Genomic DNA, 23,216 nt, shown 5'->3' with positions numbered 1-23,216 from the left:
AGTGGGGCACTTTTGGTTCCCCTAATAGAACCCTTTTAAAAAGTAACGATACTAAACCCATGTGACACTCACGTGACTCGTAAAAGGCTAAACCCATCGGACAAAATGCAAAGCAAAGTAATGGCATTTCTCTAAAAAATGCAACTCATATAAGATATTAGCAAAGCAACTCATAATAGTTGGATCATATGGCTGGTAACCAACTCTTAAACGGTAATCTGGCAGCACACACAGAACCATTCCACTTATTTTGGAAGCATGTGAATATAAAGTTTTTTTTGTTAAATATTAAAAAAAATCAAAATTCTTTTTAACAGCTGTTATAAATTATCTTAATTGGTGGAGACACTCTAATTTTTTCCAAAAGCATATGCAAATTTCAATATATTAGATAAAGTTTCTGCCTGTTTTAAAGAATCAACTTCTTCTTCTTCCAGCCAATTGAAGCTTTCTACAGAGAGGCTAGGGCTTTTTCCGGTGAAGTGTTTCTTCATATGAAGTTGGGGAGAAAGGCGAATGAGTTTAGTATTTTTGTCCAATGGGTTTAGGCCTCTTACAAGTCACGTAAGTGACACGTGGGTTTAGCACCATTACTTTTTAAACTGTTCTATTAGGGGAACCAAAAGTGCCCCACTTTAGTATAGTGAAGGGATTAAATATGCTTAGCGGTATATTTGAGGGACCAAAATGAACCTACTCCCATAGATAAGGGATTAAATATGCTCAGGGTAATATTTGAGGGACCAAAATGAGCCTACTCCCATAGATAAGGGACAATTTTAACCCAAAACACTAAAAAGTACTATAAGTCCGTAGTATATTTAAAAGGCATATGAAAAGATCGCGATCAAAGAAAAAATCCGTTTGACTCTCAAAATTCAAAAGAAGACCTGTGAATTGGGACGGAGCTAGGGAGTATTTCTTATACGTACATATATATTTAATAATTTAAACATCCTAACAAAATTCCTAACTTCGTGTGTATACAAGTTAAATTCTTATTTAGACCGAGTATCCGTCCTGATAAAAGCTACTGCAAGAGGCCGCTGCTAAAATAAAGATAGATCGTTATAAATCAGGGACGAAGAGTGAACATTTAAACTCTAGTCCAAAAATACTTGCATTATTGGAAAGGACTAATTAATTGCTGGACAATTATGAGCATGAATTTAAGAATCATCGAGAGTTGTGGTAGGATGATCAAGGTCCTTTCACCTTTAAATCTTTAACGAGAGGTTTCAAGTCCAATCCTTGTAAATGAAAAACCTTTAGTGGGCCTACCTAATGCGAATTCAGATTAGTCGGTCCAGTAAAATCTTGATACAAATGATTAAAGCAACAAAAAAAAAAAATACATGCATGAGAAGTCAAAATAATGAAGAGTTATAATTAATCGTCCTTCAATGGTCTTATCTGAAGTGAATTCAAATTAATCGAGTCAATAAATTTTAGATACAGAGGCTTAAAGAAAAAAAAAGTGAGGAATCAGATAAGAAAGAGTTTCTATTTGTTTTTGGTTGGAAACTAAATATTATAAGTACATGTAACTAATATTTATCATTACGAGAGAAAGTGCCCTTAGGAGTAACAAGGGAGGAACCCGTAGGCATGATGTTAAACTAAGTAATTAATACTACTATAGTACGCTAATAATAGCTAGTAATAAAATAAGCAATGGATTTGTGACAACCCATTATGGACAAAACATTTCCTAAAGAAAATATAGATTTCTTATGTAACAAAATTGCTATTCCTGACAAAAGTATACTACTATTACGTTCCTTTGGAGTTAAGACTTGTCCCATTGCTGGTTGAAATAGCTTTGCGTAAAAACTTTTTCATTCTTCATAGAAAAGAAAAAAAACCCTAAGAAGCAATCTAACCCTAGTCAGAGTACTTATATACCCCTAGACCACTTAGGGTGTGTGGGGTTCTGTCAATCAAAGGCAGATGTAGAGTACCGTTACTTATGACCGTTCATCCAAACCCAGTACCAGTTTTGACTCAAATCTTGTATAGGCGTTAAAGATTCACTAAATCAGTATAATTGATTATAAACTCAATAAATCAAATGACTAGTGCGTGGCGAAATTTCAAACTCGAAATCATGAAGTTTAAAGCTTGAATCTTCCTCTACTAGCAAGATAAGAACGTAAATGTCTGCAAAATGATACTAATACTAATTGCTGTTTCTAAATATATTGCATGTTAAATTCTATATACTTAAGCTTAAAGCTTGGGCTAAGTAAGCAATTTCAGTTGCATGCAAGTCTTTGGAACACGAGCAGATTAAGTGACAAAGATAAACACAGAATTCAAATTAATAGGAGTAGGTCGTTGATTAGATTTTGAGTTCTTTGAAATAAGTTCAAACGTAATAGTATCTATACACATTCAGGGTCTTAAAGAGTAACCAGGCCCCTCAAAGACGGAGCCAGAATTTGAAACTTGCTGATTCTAAAATCTTTTTAAGTTATTGAGTTCTATATCAATTAATTTGTACATATTCAATGAATTTCTTAAGATAATTACAAAATTTGAACCAAATTAAGTGCTACTTGCTTACTTCTAATGCATGTAAAAACATGCTCTGAAGAATCCATGGAAGAAGATGAAAGAGATAAATAAGGGGAATAATACTTACAGAAACATATCTAGCTTCTCATACAGTAATTCTGCAAAGTTGCTGAAGAACTTGAAAGTAACCACAAGAATAAATGAAACTAAGAGAGTCGATTGTTACAATATTTTTTTATAAATACAGTGAAAACATATATAGTGTCCAAGTTATTTGGATATGGCATTAATCTGCTAGAGATAATGGTCTTTTTCAAGAAAAGGGAATTTCTTTTTCTCCAGAAACATACTCATTTACTATGTTTTCCTTACTCATTGACCATAATCTTTGGAACTTTAGAAAGCAAGGAGTACAGGAAAATTTTTGTTAACAGAATGATATCCTATAGGACAAAAAATATATTTTCAAAGTCAATGAGTTTGAAAAGGGGTCACATAAGTCAAAAACAAAAATAGGTATACGCATGGCATGAAGATGTGATGAGCACCTGGGAATTATGATTGAGGTTTCCAAGTAATGTTTTGGAGTGTGAATGAAGTTAACATCATAAAAGGAGGAACTCCCATGTGACTGCTATTATCCTCTTCTTTCCACTCACTAAATTGAAATGCCAAAGAACTTTTCTTCCATTATATATTGCATTAATATTTATTCCCTGCGTGTCTATTTACGTGTCTTACATTTTTTTCCTAGTATGTTTGTTTAACGCTGACATCCACATGTTATGTTTAAAACCATATATATATATATATATATATTAAATTACAGTTAAGACACGCGCCTCTAACCTATGCTCTCTAGTTTCCGCGTTTGATATACACGCATCCCACCATATAGACGATGGTCGGGCTTGTTCCGGTGTGTTTGGATCGTCCTAATCAGTCAACTAGAATCAGCAAAAGCTCGGACAACGACACACAATAGAATTTCAGCGATAATCTTTAAAGCCGGCATTGTAATGGAATAATGCAAGTTCATGATAGATTTCTAAAACTAGACCTGAAATCGAATACTGTAAAAAAAACATTCATCGACATGAATAAAAGACTTCATTTTTTGTTGGAAATTAACCTACAGACTTTCGTCGTTTTCCTTTAAAAATTTGAAAAAAAGTTCATAGTTTGATGCATTTTCACATGAGATTAACCGGTGGACATCCATCGATCTTCTTTAAAAAATGTAAAAAATAATAATAGTTATTTCCCAATAAGCACTGTTGGTTATCTTAATGTAACGATCCACCGGTCGTTTTGAGTATTAGGATCCCCTTTTATCTCAAAAATTTGAAAAGAAGTTCATAGTTTTTGTGCATGTTTTTCGTAGTTTCAGCATGTGATATATGACTTGCGGGAACAGGCAACATGGGTTTCGAGGAACCGGATGCACTACGGCGAAGAAAACCAAAACCTAGAGGTTTCGGAGTCATAAACGTGGGCTGTTATTGGCGCTGCGCCCATTCTCCCTCTTCTTCTCCTTTACAACCGAAATACGGAACCTTACAATTCACCCTACCTGTCGATGAAAAAATAGGATTTAAGAGGAGCCGAAAGCCACTTGATTCTAAGGAGAGGACCATCAACTAGTGGATCAGAAAAATTTGTATGAAATGTCCTACTCTTTCCTGAGCTTTCCGATCAACCAATCCCCTATTCTAAGGATATCCGTGTTAGGCCCAGGGATCACTAATAATTAGTCGAATGAGCCCATCTATCTGGGCTATCATTTGTTGGTCGATTCGGCTGGCCGTTCCTGCATCTCCTGCCTCTCTATGGGCCCTTTTTATACTAGTTTGCTGCTAAGAGTCCTTAGAGTTGAATTAATAATCAATAGAAGTCTAAATAGAAGTTGATTGACCTGGCTCTTCAATAAAGTATGAATTTACGAAAGTCAACATTTGGAGTTAAGGGGCTCAGAATCTAGGTTTGTAAGTTCCTAGAGGTTTGATGTTTTTGGACCTAGTTGGATAGTTTGGACGGGTCCCGAGGGGCTCGAAAGCTATTCGGATGCGTAATTTGAAAACTAGTGACTTTGAAAATAAGAGTTGACCACGTTCAAATATTTGATTAAAGGAGTCTGGATTCATGATCTAAAAGTTCCAATAGGTTCGTTTGATGATTTTGTACTTGTCTACAAGTTTTGGTTAGATTCTGATTGTTTTAAATGGATTTTGATCGTGTTGAGATCATATTTGATGTTTAGACGTCATTTTAACCGTAAACGGTACCACACGAAGCAAATGAGTTACTAATTGTGGTTTGATTGAACCATTAAATCCGAATCATGATTTCAGAACTATAGCAACAAGAATCGTTAAATTCTGAGATAGCATGAGAGAGTTATGACCATTTTGGCACAAAATATTATTTCTGATTTTTCCGGTGCAGAGGTTGTTCTTCGCAATAGCGAAAAGGAAAATATGTTGGGTATCAGTTACTCTTCACGATAGCGAAGAAGGAAATCTAGACATTATTTAAAAAGCCGAATTACGGGAATTTCAATTATTTTTGGATTTGGGGAGTTTGAATTTAAGTTATTTTAACCAAGATTTTTACTACAAGCTCGGGTTAAGTGATTATATTTTGAATCTACGATTATTTCATGTATATAACCTTGAATTTAGCATTTGAATATGAAATCAAAGATGGAATTTAAAAATTTTCGTCCTAAAATTAAGAGGATGATTTTGAGTAATTTGAACGTCGATCAAAGTCGTTTTGGGTAGAAATTTCAGATATGCATTCTGTAAGGAATGGGTAACCCAATTTTGAAATAAATTTTTATTTTGACCCTGAGGCTCGGTTTTGACTTTTTTAATTGACTTTTTAATCGGATTTTTATATTGTAATATGGGAATCACTAGACTTGTTTTGTTTAACATCGTAAAGTATTTTTTTTTTCATATATTGATCTCGTTTGGTGAATTTGAACGCGGTAGAGCTTTCGAACGACTTAAAAATTCACTTTGATCGAGGTAAGTTGAGAATTGACTTCTAATAGGAAAATGTTTTCCTAATTAAGCAACATGAAATACATTGAGGGTAAGGGGGTACCGTGTACGTATGGTAACGACCACTTATGCGGGCACCAGGTGACATATCGGGTTTATGTGACTTATGTGTCTTAATTGCTTGATTAATTGTTACATTATGAGAAATGACATGCTAAATGAGACGTGTATGAATATTGATGCCATGTTAGGTCTGTTAGAGCTACGAGAATGCAGGTTAACATGTTTAGCTAAAAGTCATACTTTATTGACATTGACATGCTTGATTTGTGATTATAATTAAATATGAAAAATGATATGAGATAAGCACGCGGAGACCGTCTGTGATGAGTGTTTGATATGTATGTTGATATAGTTCTTACAACACGTGGAGATTGTTCGTGCTGCTTATGGACAACACGGTTGTCCCCCATGGATCGTTGGGTCGAGCAACCCCCATCTGGTCCAGGTGTACGCAGAATGTTGAGGCACTGGTCTGAGATTGACTGGGTTGATTCTATGCATATCATCTATATATGTTGATTTCGTGCATTTTACATGCTAATGGATTGGATCTGTGTTTAGCATCTATATATGCTGATTATCTGCAATCTATATGTTGTTGGGTTAGATCTATAAATACCTAGGGGCGGATCTAGGGCCCGGGACGGTGCTCAACCGAACATTCTCGGCAAAAAATTACACCATCATGTAAGGCATTTTTTTATATTTTATGTACATATATAGATTTTGAACGCCCTGAATACAAGAAAAAGATGTTGATTCAGTGGTTTAGAGGGTTCAAAATTCACCTAGAGGTTCCAAGTTCAAATCTCATGCATTGCATTTTTATTTTTCAATCGCCATAATCAAAATCCTGAATCCGCCACTATGCATATCATCTATATATGTTGAATCTGTGAATTCTATGGAACTCGATTCTAAGTGTTGAGCTGAATTTGTGCATAACATCCTTACATGTTGATTCTCATGTTTTTCCTCTTATTCGGATAACACTATTCTGTACTCGGTCTTGATCTTATCAGTTGTTGAGATCTATGAGTAATACAGATCAACGTTAAGTTTTCTAAGGTCTATGATACTGGATTTTTTTTTTTTTTTTTTTTTTTTTAACTCATGCTACGCTTGATACACTCTTATGTGTAGATTCGAACGTAAGAAATAGAAGACCATGGGGAGGATTCTAGGGAGTTGGAGTTTCGGAGTGAATTGCTGACCAATCTGCAGCACCAATTTTTTTTTTTTAAATGTCCTTCTATCCCTAGACGGTGGGTTGTTTCCAAGTGTAGTATTAATTTCAGTTTTAGGTGCCCTTGATGTCTTTGGGGTCTTTTGTACTTTCGTGTATTGATAAATTCAGACTTGAGCCTTATGATCACTATTCTTATATGTTTTCTATATATCTGTTAGTAAGGAACTAATTGCTAAAACTGAAATTGATTTATCTATTGAATTGGGTGTAAGTGCCATCACGACTTAAAATGTTTTGAATCGTGACAAATTAGTATCGTAGTCTTAGGTTCACCAATTTTATGAGCCTTGAGCAATATCTAAGAGTCTTGTGAATCGATGACATCTGTACTTTTCTTCAAGAAGCTATTGATATCTAGAAAAAAATTATTCTTTCATTTCTTATCGTGTGCACTTAATTCAGCTTGAGTTCTACATCTCTTTGTTTCATTCTCTCACCGATGGTGAGGACACGTTCTCAGATTTGCATACCAGCGACTTTAGATGACGGTATGAGATGTTTTACCGCGATGAGGGAGTATGCCACCTAAAGGACATGTGGCCACATTTAGTAGTGTCGCCATATTCTAGAAATCTTAAATTCGCTAACATCAAGTAACGGGTAAGTACCTCATTATTTTTCAGAGAACTGTAGGCCCAAGGGAAAGCATTTAACTGCATGGCTTCAAACAAACTGACGATTATATAAAGAAATCTCCATTAAACATCAGACTCTACTAGTCTAAACTTAGAGATATTGATATGAAACAATGTTCACCCAAATCACTTCAACAAGCATCCAAGCCGGTTTTTCTTGGAAACCTTTTTCCCAACAAAATCCTCTAATAAAGAATTCGAATTTGGCATACCACAATCAACAGGCTTCACCAGATATTATTCAGTGCCAGCTATATGCTGGTAGAACTATCGAACAAAGTAAAATTGGCAGTATCTACCATGTGTGCCAAATGAATATGCTCTTTTATTTTGCAAAAGAAAAAAGGAATTACTATAGAATTTGTATCTAAAAGCAGGTTCCCTAAGTTATTTATATGTACAAAAAAGTGAAAACTTATATATATCAGATATAATAATGCAGTAACAGGCTTGGCATCGACATATTTGGAAACCTCACACATGTACACTACCAGAGCTTCAGTTTTGACCTGCCTCAGTGAAAGACATACCACAACGGCATCACAAAGAAAGGTATGTATAATCACATGTGCAGAAGATTATTCACAGTAACAGTTACCGAGTGTGTTCTCTGTAAATCCTGCAAATTCAGATTTATCAACTTTTAATTGCATTTTGGAAAGAAGCACCAAGACAGGAAAGAAAAATGAAAGACAGATAATGAATAGTTCATGGATGAAGCAAAGTTATAACTCATTAGTCCATAAAATTATTAGCTACAAGTGTATACTACTATGTTTGAAACAGCAGTACATTGCAGCAAGGCAAACTTAGGCCCCTTTCTTTCTATTTATAGCCATCAGGATGGATGAGTTAGAACATTTAATATTACGAGATATTCTAGCTTCTTTTCCTTTTAGGTTGGGGAGTGGACGATGGGGATGGGGGATGGGGAAGGGAAATAGCGCAAGGCATTCAAGGATTGTCAAGCAAGATGGTCAGTTAACGTTCAGTAATATCTATCTGGTGCGTAAATTTGCCACCATCCACACAACAGATAACAACAATTCTTGAAAAAATGGACTTGTTGCTCCTTCGCACCAGAACGTAACTTTGACCACCCTCTTTTACTTGGTATAAAGGAAGAATATAAATGATTATACCATATCACGGGAATAATTAGGACGAAGATCAGAGAACAATGAATTTCCTCATTAACCCTGCCCTACCATTTATCTGAGAACACCGGCCATTCATTTTGCTTTTTCATCTCCCTCAGTTTCCACAATTAATACCAACTCTACACAACACCCCCCCCCCCCCCCCTTCTCTTCCCCCTCCTCCTTCCAGGTGCAAGTCCCTTTTACTGGTTTTTGGACTTCACAGCGAAAGTAAACAACATTCATATTTCATGGGAGATAGCCTCTAAAGGTCAAAAGTAACCATACCTCAAAAATTATTTCATAAGGTATGTGCGGCAGCACTTCTCTAACAGTTTCAACCATTGTATGTATGTTCGGAATGTTGCTGTTTGCGGCACGTGAGGTTGTCCTCAAGTGTAACCCTCCAGCACCTGCGACGTGCCTCACAGAACCTGCAGGAGGGATTGCTGAACTGGAAGTACCAGCCTGGGAGGCACGCATAGACCAAATGTTCCAGGCTGCATCTTCCAGAGCAGTTTGTGCATATGTTTCTCCAACAGCTGCGAGATGCCTCATCACTGTCTGAACCCGACCCAGTCCCGCTGACCTGATGCCTGTAGATGGACCAGCACCATCTAAACCCAACCAACCTGAATCAATTCCCGAACCCCTGTAGACAGGAAGAGCAAAATTAGTGACCTCTCTGTTTCAAGATGATCAGAAATTACTGCAAAAGATGACAACTGATAAGCAATAAGAGTATCAAGAGGATGAGAGAGAAAATGGCCCATTGCAGTGCATATATTTTAGTTTATTTCTACTTATCCTAAAACACTATAATATGAGATTCTCAGAGATTCTCCACAGCACAAGCTTCTCTTCAGCTCTACATCAATTAAGACAATATCATTTGCAAAATAGCTTTGTCCTATTGGACTTCATCTTGCATATTATTGGCTAGCTCATACATAACTAAGGTAAACAAGTAAAGGCTCAAAGAAAATCCTTGAAGTAATCACACAGCTACGGGAAAATCCTATATATCACCACCTCTTCTCACACTTGTGAAGGCTCCTTCATAAATATCCATTATCACATTTATATATCTTATATATGAATTCATTTCTTCTCGAACGACTTTTCTTGACACTCTTTATCAAATATTTTCTCTATATCAGTTATCCGCTTTACATTTCAAAACTTCTACATATATCAGATAAAGCAGCAAAAGGCACATTATGATATTCCACAGCAGATGCTGGTTTTAGCTGAAACCAATAGTGGCACATGGGTGAGAAGCAATCAGCGACAGTGGTACAAGAAAACAGACCTCCAATCACTACTTTCAAGAGGATTGTGCGTTTGATTGCGGGAAACTTCATTTGGAAGGGCATGACCAGGAAGATTCAACTGATCAAGTCCCATACTCATCTCGCGAGCAAGCAGCTCATCACCGCGAACATCTGCGGTTCGAGGATTTACCTCATTCTCGCTTCTTCCTATAAACAACGGCTTCCGGCAAGTGGGACATGAATAATTTTCAGTTAAACCTTGATCCAACCTGTAATTATTGCCCATGTTTGTATATGAATTTGTCCTAAGATTGCAATTTGCACAACCCAATAAACATTTCCAGCAATGAATAAGCCATACCAAGATCTCAAGCATGCAAGATGGAAAAGATGATTACAAGATAGTTTTTTCGCCTTTGCCATTGGTTCCTGTCATTTTCCAGCATATCAAAGGCTTATCTATACAAAGCAAAAAGAATAAAACAAAAAAGAAAATGGAATTAGAACAAGGAAGCTACAAAGAGGGGGAGGGAGATACCCTGCAAATAGCGCATTCATCATCATAAGTTTGTAGCTCTTCCAAAGTTGCATCAGGAAGTGCACCATGAAGAGTTCCCAATGCTATTCTCAGTTTAATAAACCCTTTGACACGTTTTAGTATAGCACTCAATAAAGCCTGTTCAAGATGAACTAATTTTAGTAACAACGCATGGACATACTAAACAATAGATAGAAGAGAACAACCGAGATTTTTCAAAAATTATGAGATTACATTAATTCATACAGATAAATATTTACACGGATATTTAGGAAAAGAACTGCATCCACAAGGTGAAATGCCATGCCATGAAGCCACCAAATGTGCACATAATGCGCTAGGGCCATCAATAGAGTCATCATGTCCAGGAGAAAACCCATATTCCGGATAAGCATGCCTTTCCATTCTCCAAATGAGCCTGCATGAGGTTTTTAGCAATAAGATAGAGGAACGGAGATGACTGAAGCCATAAGGAGAATTATTATATCTTATTTGAGTAAATATCCTATCTACATCAATCTTGCATGAACAAGGTACGCGGAAGGCGATTAAGAAGTGTTTTCGACCAGAGACTTAGCATGAAACCACCCACAGAACAGAAGCAGAAAGGAAACATCTTACGCAACCTATCAACTGAATATACATTCAGACAAGCTCAGGATTAATAAAGGATGGACATATATATCCTTAATATATTTTAAATTGCCATATATCCTTCATTAGCTATGAATAGGGTATGTTTGATTATAAAATCTCAAAGGCAGAACATTGAATCACAAAATCCACTTCATAAGGCACAGTGCAACAACAACATACCCAGTGTGGTCCCACAAGTGGGGTCTGGGGAGGGTAAGATGTACGCAAACCTTATCCCTACCTTTTGGGGTAGAGAGGCCGTTTCCAAGAGACCCTCGGCTCGAAATAAAAGACAGTGACGTGACAACAAATATCAAGGTAAAAAGCATGGTATCAAGAGAAATACAACAACAACAACAACAACATCCCAGTGAAATCCCACATCGTAGGGTCTGGGGAGGGTAGAGTGTACGCAGACCTGACTCCTACCAAGGTAGGACGGCTGTTTCCGAAAGACCCCCGGCTCAATAAAAGCATAAAAAGAAGTCAGATACGGTTAGATAAGGTTAAGAGATTCGGATAAATATGGCATCAAGAGAAATATGGCAACAAAAATAGCACAATAAAAAGCAAATGAGGTAACAGGTAAGCTCACCAATAAATCAACATAAGCTCATTAATCAATCAACCAGAACACCTAAAGCAAAAGTTACCAGCATAAAACTTACCTGCAGCAGATATGTCAAAGAGCTTCGACATTCTGTTATTTGAAATATCATTTGCCGAGTCATTGATATATATGTCGAGCAACTGGAATCCATGAACAAGAATAGCCTGCAGAGAAGGATTGGCACACAAAATGCGATTGTCAACATGTTTTTTATTATGCATCAAAGAAAAAAAAAAGTATACCCTTCTTATGTAGAGTACCTGAAGCGTCTCAAATGCTATGCTAAGAGGCTCAAAGAACAATAACAAAAACAGGGATGAACTTATTGTTGTATATACGACCAGGCACGCCCTCATCCTGGAAGGACACAAAGAAAAGCGTAGTTAGAAAAGTCTTAAAAAGACCAGCTAATGTGCTTAAAGCACTTTAGATGTCCCCCACCAAAAGAAGCTGAAAATCTGGTTCCAGTACACAGAATCAAACACTCAAACATCTACATTGTCTTAAGACAAGACCTCTGATGCTTTCTACAAGGGACCCTAATGGACCATGTCCTAGGGCTTTGATCTAGTGGTAAGAGTACAACGCATGATGCGTGGGTAGGCAGACGTCATGGGTTTGAAACCAGCCGCAGATAAAAGCCAAGTATTTAAGAGAACAGTAGAGCCGCCCACTACCCACCGAGTTCCGAACTGTGTATCACTGGCTCTTGAGAATTTCTCGGTTATCAAAAGAAGGGACCTTCTGGAACAAGGTCTCTTATTGTTCGATCATTCACTCACACACCTAAATTTTTAGAATATATACTCCAAACTCTAAAAGAACAGAAAGGGCTCCTAGGAAAGGTACAAAGATGCAAGACACCACCAATTCCAGGCCTCCCAACAAGGATGAAGGTTTTGAAAGGGAAGCAGAGAGCTGAGGGAAATGGATTCTCTCAGGGTTAAGTGTAGAAAATCCATCTCTCATGATGGGCTTAGGGTGAGAATAGGTACCCCACTAAGAGGCTTAACTCTCCATGCAGACAATAGGTACCCGTTACCATACAAGCTGTCTGTAATTGCTGCTCTGATACCAATAATTTTTTTTGTGGACTTCTTCACGAGTTAAGCAATTGTGCTAGTTCTAACAGCCTTAATGATAACTATAGGAAGAATTCTAATTCCTTATTGTTGATAGTTCTTGATATAATCACTTCTCGACTAAGTTCGTCTAGTTTTTCATCACTCTTTTGTATATATTCAAATAATTTTCCTACATTATCTAGTTCTAAGCTCGTAATTATATTTAATACATTTCGTATTTTCCTTCTAATTGGATCAATATTAATCATTTTTCAAGGTTATAGCTCCTTGAGAAGTATGAATTTAAGAAACAATTTCTATTTATCAAAATATTAGAGATCCTTGAGTTAACTTATTTATCTTTTTCTGCCACTTCGCTTCCTCTACTATCTAGGCAACTTTCTCGAATCCGCAACTTGTGCCCCGCAAATCCTCGACTTTCACTTATTGTTCTCACTCTTTTGGCTTTAAAGGATCAAAGCATAATGGCTGGGTCTCTAGAAAATTTCAGATACTAGTAATTATCTGATCAAGATAGGTTCTACTAGTCAATTAAGTGGAACCGTAGAAAGGAAAAAGGCGATCAAGTTCCAAGATTTTCATAAGAATGGGTACTTCTCAGAAGAGTGCTAGGCATCAAGTATTATATAAACCTCTAAAAGAAGAAGCCGATGCGAAAAAGTTTTGGGTATACAACTTGACTGAGAAAATGGTGACAATAAGTTGCAAGGATAAGAATGAGCCTAGATGGCAAATGTACGATATCTAAGAAGCTTATCAGAAAAGATAAGAAGGGGAAGCTTGAGAAGACATCTGGTCACTCTGAAAAAGCTCTGTGAACTATTTGCTGACGAAGGAATATCACATCATTGTCAGTATTGCCTTAAAAAGAAGGAAAATCATAAGACGACGATGATATGGAATTCGATATTATTTTGTAAAAGAAGATGCGCGTAAAAGAAGACTTTCAAATCAAGAATTTTCCTGTGACAGAAAGAAGAACCGAAGAGACTCGCCATTAAAAGAAGAAACCTTGTCTCAGAATCAAGTCTTATCATGAAAGTTGAGAAGAGGGAATAAACATCAAATGAAGAAATGTCTTACAAGTGTAAAGCCGGAATCTTGTCAAAAGAAAAAGATTAATTATGGTAGCATTCTCCATTTGGAAAAGTGAGCAATCTAATTCCTATATAAGGATAGGAAATGAAGGAGTACACAACTCAAGCTACCTTGTCCGAGTATTGTGCGTATCCTTGCTCCAATATGTTCTAAATCTTTTGTATAGTTCCTAAGAATTGATGGAAAAAAAAAAGAACTAGTAAAATTACTTATTCTTGATTCAGCCTCATCACTCGTCGGTTCTCCTTTTCATTCTCATTCTCGGCTTTGTGGCAGATCTTTGTGCCATCTTTGGGCTGCTTCTCCCTTTTATTCTCCACTTTGCAGCAGTCTCTCTGATGACAGAATATATGGTATCAACCAACTCAAGAATGAATTGGTCACCTTCGCAAAAGGTTCTTTCAATCTCGAAATGACTCTACTGAAGGTCAGACCTTGACCTGATAAAGGCAATACTGGTGATTGAGGTTGTAGAAGAAGCTGCGCGACTGAATCTGGTAAGAATATTCTTCTGTATTCTCGAGTCAAAGAACCATGTTTTGTTTGATTAGTCCAGGATGGATACTACAGCTACACCAAATTTGTAACATGCTGACACCAGTCGTCAGCAATAAGCAGATAAACCCTGTAATCCAACTCGCACCATTCGGAGAATATTATTTTTGACCCCCTCAATGGCCATTAATATCACAAAGGCTGGAATAGAACACCCAAGGACATCTTCACCATTATCCCAACCAGGTAGGTTTAAGTTAAAACACTCATGAAAGGGAAGACCTCATGCCATGAAATTTGCCCAAAGCATAAAAGGGTATTACAGATTAAAGCTGTCAGATCTGTATCTGTGGAGACATAATTGCTGATAACACAGCAATAGTTCAAAGATGAAGAAAGACAACACACATACAATACCTTCAACATCCATAAAACTAAATATGGTCTTCAAATAAAAATGACTGCTATTATGTAATGCACAACAAACAGATTTAGGTCTAGGAAGTACCAGAGTAAGTTGGCTGAGAAAACCAGCAATAAGGCAGAATACACACGGAAGTATGTCCAGGGAGTAGCTGAAGGAGAGGCATTCAATCGTTCAAGTCGATCCCTAGCTAAAGCTTGAAACATCTGTATATATGTAGATTTTGTCCAAGGTTAGACAACTCAAAAGCCCAATATCCATAGCTTAGAATACACGACAGTAGATACCTTTAAAAAGCAAAGAACAGCTAGCCATGTTGACCACAGGCCTGCTTGATATAGCGTCGGTGGAACTACCAATGGAAGAAAAGTTCCCTGGAAGTAGTTATCAGTTGACAGAAATACTAAAACACTTCTAATATCACTATCAGAGGAAAACATAATGTGATAATGACTTCATTGACCACATCAGTGTAAGGTTACCACACTTAGATGACAACATGAATGTAGACTGTAAAACTAGCAAATGATAAACATGGAGCTATAAGTCTCAAACAGAGTTTGAAATGCTCTAGATCATTGCAGAAAAGTGATTCGGAAATCAGAAATACTGCAGTTGCTCCTCAGTGAAAGAACACGGCAACAAGACATATCCAATCTGATCAAGCCAACAGTTTGAAACAATTCAAAGCCTAAATGTTGTATTAAAAGAGCTTATAACAGCTTAAACTTCATATATCGAAAAAAATCCTCAAACTTAAACTTTCTTATTAAGAAAGATTGTGTATCATCGGTTTCCTAAAAAAAGAAGTTATCATACGGACACCTTGTCAAGCATCTGCCAGAGCTCGCTTATTCCAAAATTTGCTAAATTGGGTTCACATATATTATTATACTAATGAAAAGTGGAAAAAATTTAAAAGGTGAAGTAATAGAAATGAGGGAATAGCTTGGGACCCCCCTGAACTTGTCGATTTTTATTTAGTGTACACCTAAACTATGCGTTAGCTTAATTACCCCCCTGAACTTGGTAATATGATAGTCTCGACCCCCCCTAGACGCTGATGTGACAAAGAGCGCGAACACACTCTCTTTTAGGCGCGTGGAAGGGTCAAAAATCGAAAAATCAGCTTCCAAGTGGAGTATTTTTCAACTATTAATCGCCATATAATCAATATAATGATTTATTTTTTCCAATTGTGTTTCTTTTTGGTTTTTCTAAATATTCATTGCATATTTTATCCCAATTGTATTTTTTTTCTTTTTAGATATAATGATTATTTATTTCAACTATGTGTTTTTTTTTTCCTTTTTTTGGATCCAAATCTAAATAACTCAGTTCAAACTCTATTTATTTTAGCCAAATAAAAAGAAGGTTTAGCAAAAGTAATGAAGTTTAGATGGTGTATTTTCTACAAAAAAAAATTGTGTATTTTTCTTTTCATGCAATTACTATTTATTTCAACTCTACATTATTTTTTTCGGGTCAAATTCTTAAAATATTTGGTTGATATTTTATTTATTTCTTTTTAGATACAATGATTATTTGCTTTAACTGTGTATTTCTTCTTTTTCTGGCCAAATATATAAAAATAACTTGATTAGAATATCATTATCTTTAGCCAAATAAAAAAAAGTATGGTCAAAATATTGTTGTTTCAAGTTCTTTTTTTACAGATTTGGCCCAAAAAAGATGATCTAAATAATTGGTGAACTTAAAAAGGTAAAAAATATATATTTTATCCTTAAAAAATGCCACACGGACAAAAAAATCCATGTGGCAGCGCGTGTCACACGACCATGGGTAGCCAGCGTTTAGGGGGGTCGAGACTATCATATTACCAAGTTCAGGGGGGTAATTAAGCCAACACATAGTTTAGGTGTACACCGAATAAAAATTGACAAGTTCAGGGGGGTCCCAAGCTATTTTGCCTAATAGAAATATAAATCATAATCAGTAGCAAATTTCTGAGTAATTAATTATTCAAAGGCAACCACAAGCAAGTGGGGCAAATTCGTCAATCAAACAACTAAGAATTTGATAACAGGACTACAAGAATTTGATAACAGGACTTTTATTTTTGCACACACAAACCCAACAGATCAACTATGAACATTGCAATTGCAAGCCCTAGGGACTTCCATCTGCCCCAGTAGCTAAAATTTCTTTTTTCATATAACACATGGAAGTCGCTGGAAACAATCGCTTCCATTAGGTCAAAGGATAGTTTATCCTCTACCGTTACCAAATAAACTACGTGAACACATAAGTCAGCAAATTTTGCATTCATGAAGATTAACTAACAAAAGCCATCATGAGTAGATAAAGATTCAAGACCAACCAACTTGACATCTCTGATACTGCAGTATACCTGCACTAAAGAGGTGCATATTCACACAACAACCAATAGACCAGATACCTTGAGGAATACAACGCTTTAAAAAGTTCTTAACAAGTAAAATCAAATTGAAACGACGCCAACACTATATGTTGCATAATTTTCGTCAACATCGGTCACAGAGTTAAAGAGTTTGAGTCAAAACAATAGTCCTCAATAGGGAAAAGAAAAGAAAAAAAAAGTCATCAAGGTTCTATATACCACCTACTATTCATGTATGATGTAACTAAGATATTTACCTTGGAAATAACATAATTGATAAGGCGCTCAGCCAGCTTCCGGATTTCTGACGACTGCAAATCTCCAAAGAATATTGTCTGCAGAAAGTTGTGAAAAGAACTTGTGTTGTAAAAGGTACTCTGTAATATTTGAAAAGGATTGAGGTACACAAAGAGATCCCTAATTTTCCCATGAACTTTCACTAGAAGCACTAAGAAGTCCTATTTTTAATGTTCACGCCAATATTCAGAGACATTCAAGCCATTACATGCACGAATGTCCAAGAAACCGAAAGAAGAAATTAAAGATTTGTTAAGACATTCAATAAGGCTGAAAGAGTGTCCTTTTGGAGATAATCAAGCAACCATTCCACCTCCCCATATTTTTATCTAATTTCTAATCCGTCCCTGAAAATGATTTTTCTTCAATGACAAGGTCAACATTTTCTTAATATATGAAAACATTATACTGTTTTCAACTTGATGTGATATCTTTACACCTTTTCCACATCTTGAAACCAGTATTTTAATATATTTTGACCACAACAACATACCCAGTGTAATCCCACAAGTGGGCTCTGGGGAGGTAGGATGTGCGCAGACCTTACCTCTACCTTTGTGGAGATATTTTGACCACATTCAAATATATTGTACATAATCATTCAAGCATTTTCTCCTAATCTCTGTAGAAAATCAACCAGATCAATTTAAGATCAGACTAAGGGGTACTTGTATTCTTTCCCAAAACTAATAACCACATACTTCCTATCTGGATTATAATATAACGAGTCCAAAACACATCTAAAGAATATATCCTAAAATCCTAGAACAATAGCTTATCCAACCAATATTGAAAATAAATACAGAGAGAACAGTTAATGTTTTGGTGCAAGCCTAAATGAATTATCATCTATTCTTAAATATACTGTGACGCAGTATGTGGATCCTGATTTTTCAAAGAGTTGTACTAATGGTATTTGTGGAGACATCTCTATTGATGTCCCAATGCTAAAGCCTAAAAGTTTCAACATATGCATCAGTTGCAAACATTCTAACATGGAGATAAAGCCTTTGTATTACAAAAGCAACAAGGGCCATTGGGCTCATGAAGCAAGAGAGGAGCCTTGTGACAATAGAGCCCGATGGTTTAGGCATTCTTAGCAGGAACATCGAGAGGTTCTCAAGGAGTGTTGGTTTTAGTCCACTATAGATGGGTGAATCATAAATAGCACATGCCCTCAGGGGAGGGTAGCGAAGCTAGAAGGGAGTTACTGTTAATCAAATTGCCATCAAAGAACAAAGCGAATAGAGCAAGGGTAGATAGTAGAATGAAAGAGCAGACTTACAGTAAACTGGTAAGGAAAGTAAGGGCCTAAGGGGTGCAGTAGGAAATGATTTGAAGAAAAGAAGACATGGGCAAGACTAGTAGGTTCACTTCATGTCTATGGTATTCCACACAATGTGGAGATGTCAGCAATACGCTTGGGTATGGACAAGATTAATGAGGCAACAATTACTGGATCTAACATTAGTAAGATTTTTTGTTCGGGGTGGATGAAAGAATCGTCCTTCCATTCATAGTCGACTCACTTCTCTATGATATTCTATCAAACTTAGAAAGATAACGGAAGGAGGAAGATGAGGAGAACAAGCTGGGAGGAGCAAGGGTTGAAAGAGTCAGTATGAGGCATGTGAAGACGAGAACTGACAACTTTAGTTTCAAATTGAGGGGCAGGGAATTCTACTCAAACTCGAGAACTGAAATTTGGAGTAAAATGGCCAAAAGAAAACAGAGAAAAGCGGGAGCCAAGACTTGAGGGTTTTTGCATGAATAACCCAAAAATTCTATAGTGGGCCCAAGAAGAGAATATAACCTAGTCTGAAGAGGAGAGAAGAATAAACAAAAGCAAACAATAGAAACTCATACTAGATTCTATCCCCTGGAGCCCAATAGCACTATGACATAAGCTTGGCCCTCACAAAGGAGCTAGGAGAGCACAGGAGCTCAAACATAAAGTCTCATCAAGGGCAGAAGAAAACCAGTGCAGAGCAAAAAAGAAAATAGAAGTTCCCATTATCGAGTCAAACTGCGCACGCTGTTGCCCTAGCAACTGGTAACATAACATATAAGTCTCACAGACCAGTAGATCGCAAGTTTTTCTAACTCAACTATTTTTGCATCCTTCACTAAACTTATTTTTATGGAGTGTACTAAGGTTTCTCCACATATGTATGAAAAAATCAGAAAATTTATCCTCGTGATTTTTGTTGAGAAATTGATCAAAGTAGGATTTCCATTTTTGTTTGATCGCGCTATCTCCTCTCAAATTTATTTGGGAATCATCTTTACCACAGTTACCTCTATCCCTCTTTATCAAAAAAATGAATAACCTCTACCCCCCCCCCCCCCCCCCCCCCCCTTCTCTCTCCGTCGTGCTAGCTTATATATTTCTGTCTTTCCTTCCCACATCCCTTACTTTCGGGTAGAAGTCATCTATCTAAGGCTTTACCTCAAGATTCATTAAGATCCTACTTAGGTTCTCTCCTTGTTCTCTTATACCTTTCAAAAGCTTCTCCATCTTCTGCTGTTGGTAACTTCTTACACTACTCTTTTTTTTTTTTTAAAGTAATTCTTTGCATCTCCTACTCCACCGCCATGATTGTTGTCGTTGACACACCTAGAACTTCATTTGCTAATTTCTCAATGCAACTTATCATTTCCTTCCACGGAATATTTGTGAAACATCTAGGTCCCATTCTCCCTCCATCAAAAGCTTGTCCTTAAATATTACTTGGTTTGAGCCTTTTAGTATCAACTACCATGCTCCACTTTTCCGCTTCATGTCCAGGGCTGCCAGTTTGTATAATCTGTTAGGGTTTATTCTGGCATAACCTTGCAGTCCTTACATGTGACCTTGTCACTTTTCCTATTTTGATTAAAGGGCAGCCCAGCGCACTAAGCTCCCGCTATGTGCGGGTCCGGGAAGGGCCTGACCACAAGGGTCTATTGTACGCAGCCTTACCCCTCCATTTCTACGAGAGGCTGTTTCCACAGCTCAAACCCATGACCTCCTGGTCACATGACAACAACTTTTCCTATTTTGATTAGAAAGAAAAAAAAAAGAAAAAAATAGGAGAAGCGACAGGGTCACATGTACTGTACGCAGTAAGGACTGCAAGGTTATGCCAGGGTGAACGTAATCTATTTGGCTAGGATTACTTTTACATTATAATAGAACAAGTAATATTTCCTGATTTACCCATAGCTTTAAAAGCAAGAACTTAATGATGTGTACGTAATATCCCAGCCCATGATAACAATATCAGTTATCACCATTCAACTCAATGTGCAAAGAATAAGTACCTTAAGAAACAAAACCAGCAGGATAAATACGTTAGCTGCAAAATTGGCTCCCAGAGCAATTGTTGTCTGCGAACCTAAAAGGTCCTCAAATACACGTCTTTCATTCCCAAAGTTGATAATACTCTCCCCAATCAGTCCATCTGATTTTAGTTTCTCGACTGAAATTCCCATCCAACACTGAAGTCCAACATAGCTCAGAACAGTGCAGACCGCTGAAACTGACAAGTAGCTTACGCCCATGGCAAATATATTTATTTCTTTCAGAGCAAACAGGATCCAAGATTTTCATTAGAACGAGTAAGCATGATCATTCGCCCTCAAAATTGATTGCTGCAACTTAGTATACCGCAAGCAGTCCCTCTTAGTATACCGCAAGCAGTCCTTCTAATTCTGATAGGTAGTGGAACTTAAAGCAGAAATCTGCATCAAAAGCAAGGAAATCCAAGATTATTTCTTCAATAAAACAACAGAAAGGGGAAGAAACATTGTCATGTATCAACAAATGAAGTGACAGGCTCACAGCACGCTCAGTATCAGAGTTGTTAAAGCCTATAGTTCACCCTCACAAGTATCTTGCCTACTCTATCCTATTCATGTTCCCTTTGGGGGTAGTATTGAAAAAGCTGATCGGTACTCCCCACCTTATGTTATCCAAAAGATTACTTATTAAGCATCTGAATGAAACAAGTTTATCAGGAGCAGAACGGATATTGAGGATTCATATGCCTTCCGAACTAGTATGAGACTAATAGCCTGTTTGGCCAAGCTTTTGGGAGGCCAAAAGTGCTTATTTTTTCCAACAAATACTTTTTAAAAAAAAGTGAGGTGTTTGGTCAAACTTTTGGGAGAAAATAAATGCGTCTGGGGAGTAGCAGAAGTTGTTTTTCAGAAGCTAAAAAAGTAATTTTTCCCCAAAAGCACTTTTAAAAGCTTGGTCAAATACTAATTGTTGCTCAAAAGTGTTTTTTAAATTAGTTGGCCAAATACAAACTGTTTCTCACCAAAAGTACTTTTTTAAAAAACACTTTCCAAAATAAGTTGATTTAGAAGATTGGCCAAACAGGCTATAAAGCTTAGTTTTTTCCTGGGAGCTATTTAACATATTTTGACTGTTGAATCCACTTAATCGCTCTGGCAATTCATGCATTCCACTGAGAATATACCAAACTTCACCAATCTGATGGAATGCCCAGCTCAAAAAGTGATCCGCATTTAACAACAGCTACTAAGCATATACATATGATTCTTCCCACCCCAAACAAATTGAAACGGAGTTTCAATTTGTTTGTCTGGTTTTGACTTGGCACGGAGTTTAAGATAGTAAAGAAAAAGACTTTTGAATCTTATGATCTTGAACTAAAGTTATGTCGAATGTACCAAAATTCCAGCCTTAAACACGCCATGTGTAAAGTTGGAATTAAAGAGTTGCCAAAAAAAGGAAAGAAACACTCTTTTAAAACAGACTAAAACGGAAAGTAAGATAAACAAATTGAAACGAGGAAACAATTCTTGCATTTAGAAGAAAAGTCAACAATTCAATTAGCAAAACCCTAGAACTAGCAAAGACACACAAAAAGGCTAAATCTTTTGTGCATCAAAATAAGAATTTGAAAGAGAAAATCAAACAATTAAATTCAGCACACAAAGATCTAACTAAAGGATTGAGTCATGAACAACTGAATTAGCATATATCTTATCTATGTAAACTAAATGTAAAAAAGACAGAGACATTGACACGAAAATCGAGAGAATAGCGAACCTGTAAAAAAGATCTCAGACAAATATGAAAGCAGAAACAATTTAGTCTGAGATCTTCAGCTTCATGTCAATCGATCAGTTTTTTGCGGGAAATTGGAGTCTCTCACACAATAGAAACACTATAACTTATAGGTAATTTAGAATTGCCTTTGCAGATTATATTATAATCTTACTTTATATATTTTTTTGGTACATTTATACTTTATACTTTATCGAGACTCGTTTAAATATACGACTCCTTGTCCTATTAGGCGTTTGGACATAATCCCTCCCGTTATTATCATAATAAGTGATGTTTTTAACTTATACATATAATTTAAGAAATTAATTTTCTAGAAAATTATGAGTATTTTATTAATTTATCCTTAATTAAATTTTACCTTTTTGTAAGTTGACATTTGAATTAAATGTTTAGAAAAAGAAAAATTACTTAATAATTATTGATTATATAAATAAGAATAAGACCAATTTTTTCTTGAAATGCTAAAGCACCATGTATTTTGAAATAAAATGAAAAGTCTAAAAAAATCATTTATTTTGAAATTGAGGAAATAAAAATCAAATATTTTTCACTTTATTTGAAATTTTTGAAGTTAGAGTGAGTTGTGTTTAGTTATATTTTTTGAAAAAAAAATAATATTTTGTTGTTTAAATGTACTGAAAATGAAAACAAAATTTTAGGTATTTTTGCATTTGAAATTTTTATG

The 23,216-nt window shown here is 36.2% G+C and overlaps 1 protein-coding gene across 1 annotated transcript; it reads right to left on the bottom strand.

Annotated features, from left to right (window-relative positions):
* Positions 1 to 7,658: 7,658 nt before the first annotated feature.
* LOC132638901 (E3 ubiquitin protein ligase RIN2-like) lies at positions 7,659 to 22,676 on the bottom strand. The gene is made up of 13 exons (XM_060355602.1): positions 22,511 to 22,676; positions 20,752 to 21,171; positions 17,409 to 17,486; positions 15,059 to 15,145; positions 14,856 to 14,977; positions 11,930 to 12,026; positions 11,728 to 11,833; positions 10,684 to 10,841; positions 10,424 to 10,561; positions 10,247 to 10,314; positions 9,924 to 10,154; positions 8,900 to 9,263; positions 7,659 to 8,091 (listed from the first exon to the last, which is right to left on the bottom strand). The coding sequence occupies exons 2-13, from the start codon at positions 20,989 to 20,991 to the stop codon at positions 8,035 to 8,037; spliced, it is 1,746 nt and encodes a 581-aa protein (XP_060211585.1). The 5' UTR covers positions 20,992 to 21,171; positions 22,511 to 22,676; the 3' UTR covers positions 7,659 to 8,034.
* Between the last annotated feature and the right edge of the window lie 540 nt (positions 22,677 to 23,216).

Source organism: Lycium barbarum, chromosome 1 (assembly GCF_019175385.1).
Source record: "Lycium barbarum isolate Lr01 chromosome 1, ASM1917538v2, whole genome shotgun sequence".
Taxonomy (NCBI): domain Eukaryota; kingdom Viridiplantae; phylum Streptophyta; class Magnoliopsida; order Solanales; family Solanaceae; genus Lycium; species Lycium barbarum.
Note: the sequence above shows the minus strand (reverse complement) of the source record. Positions and strands in the feature narration are given on the sequence as shown.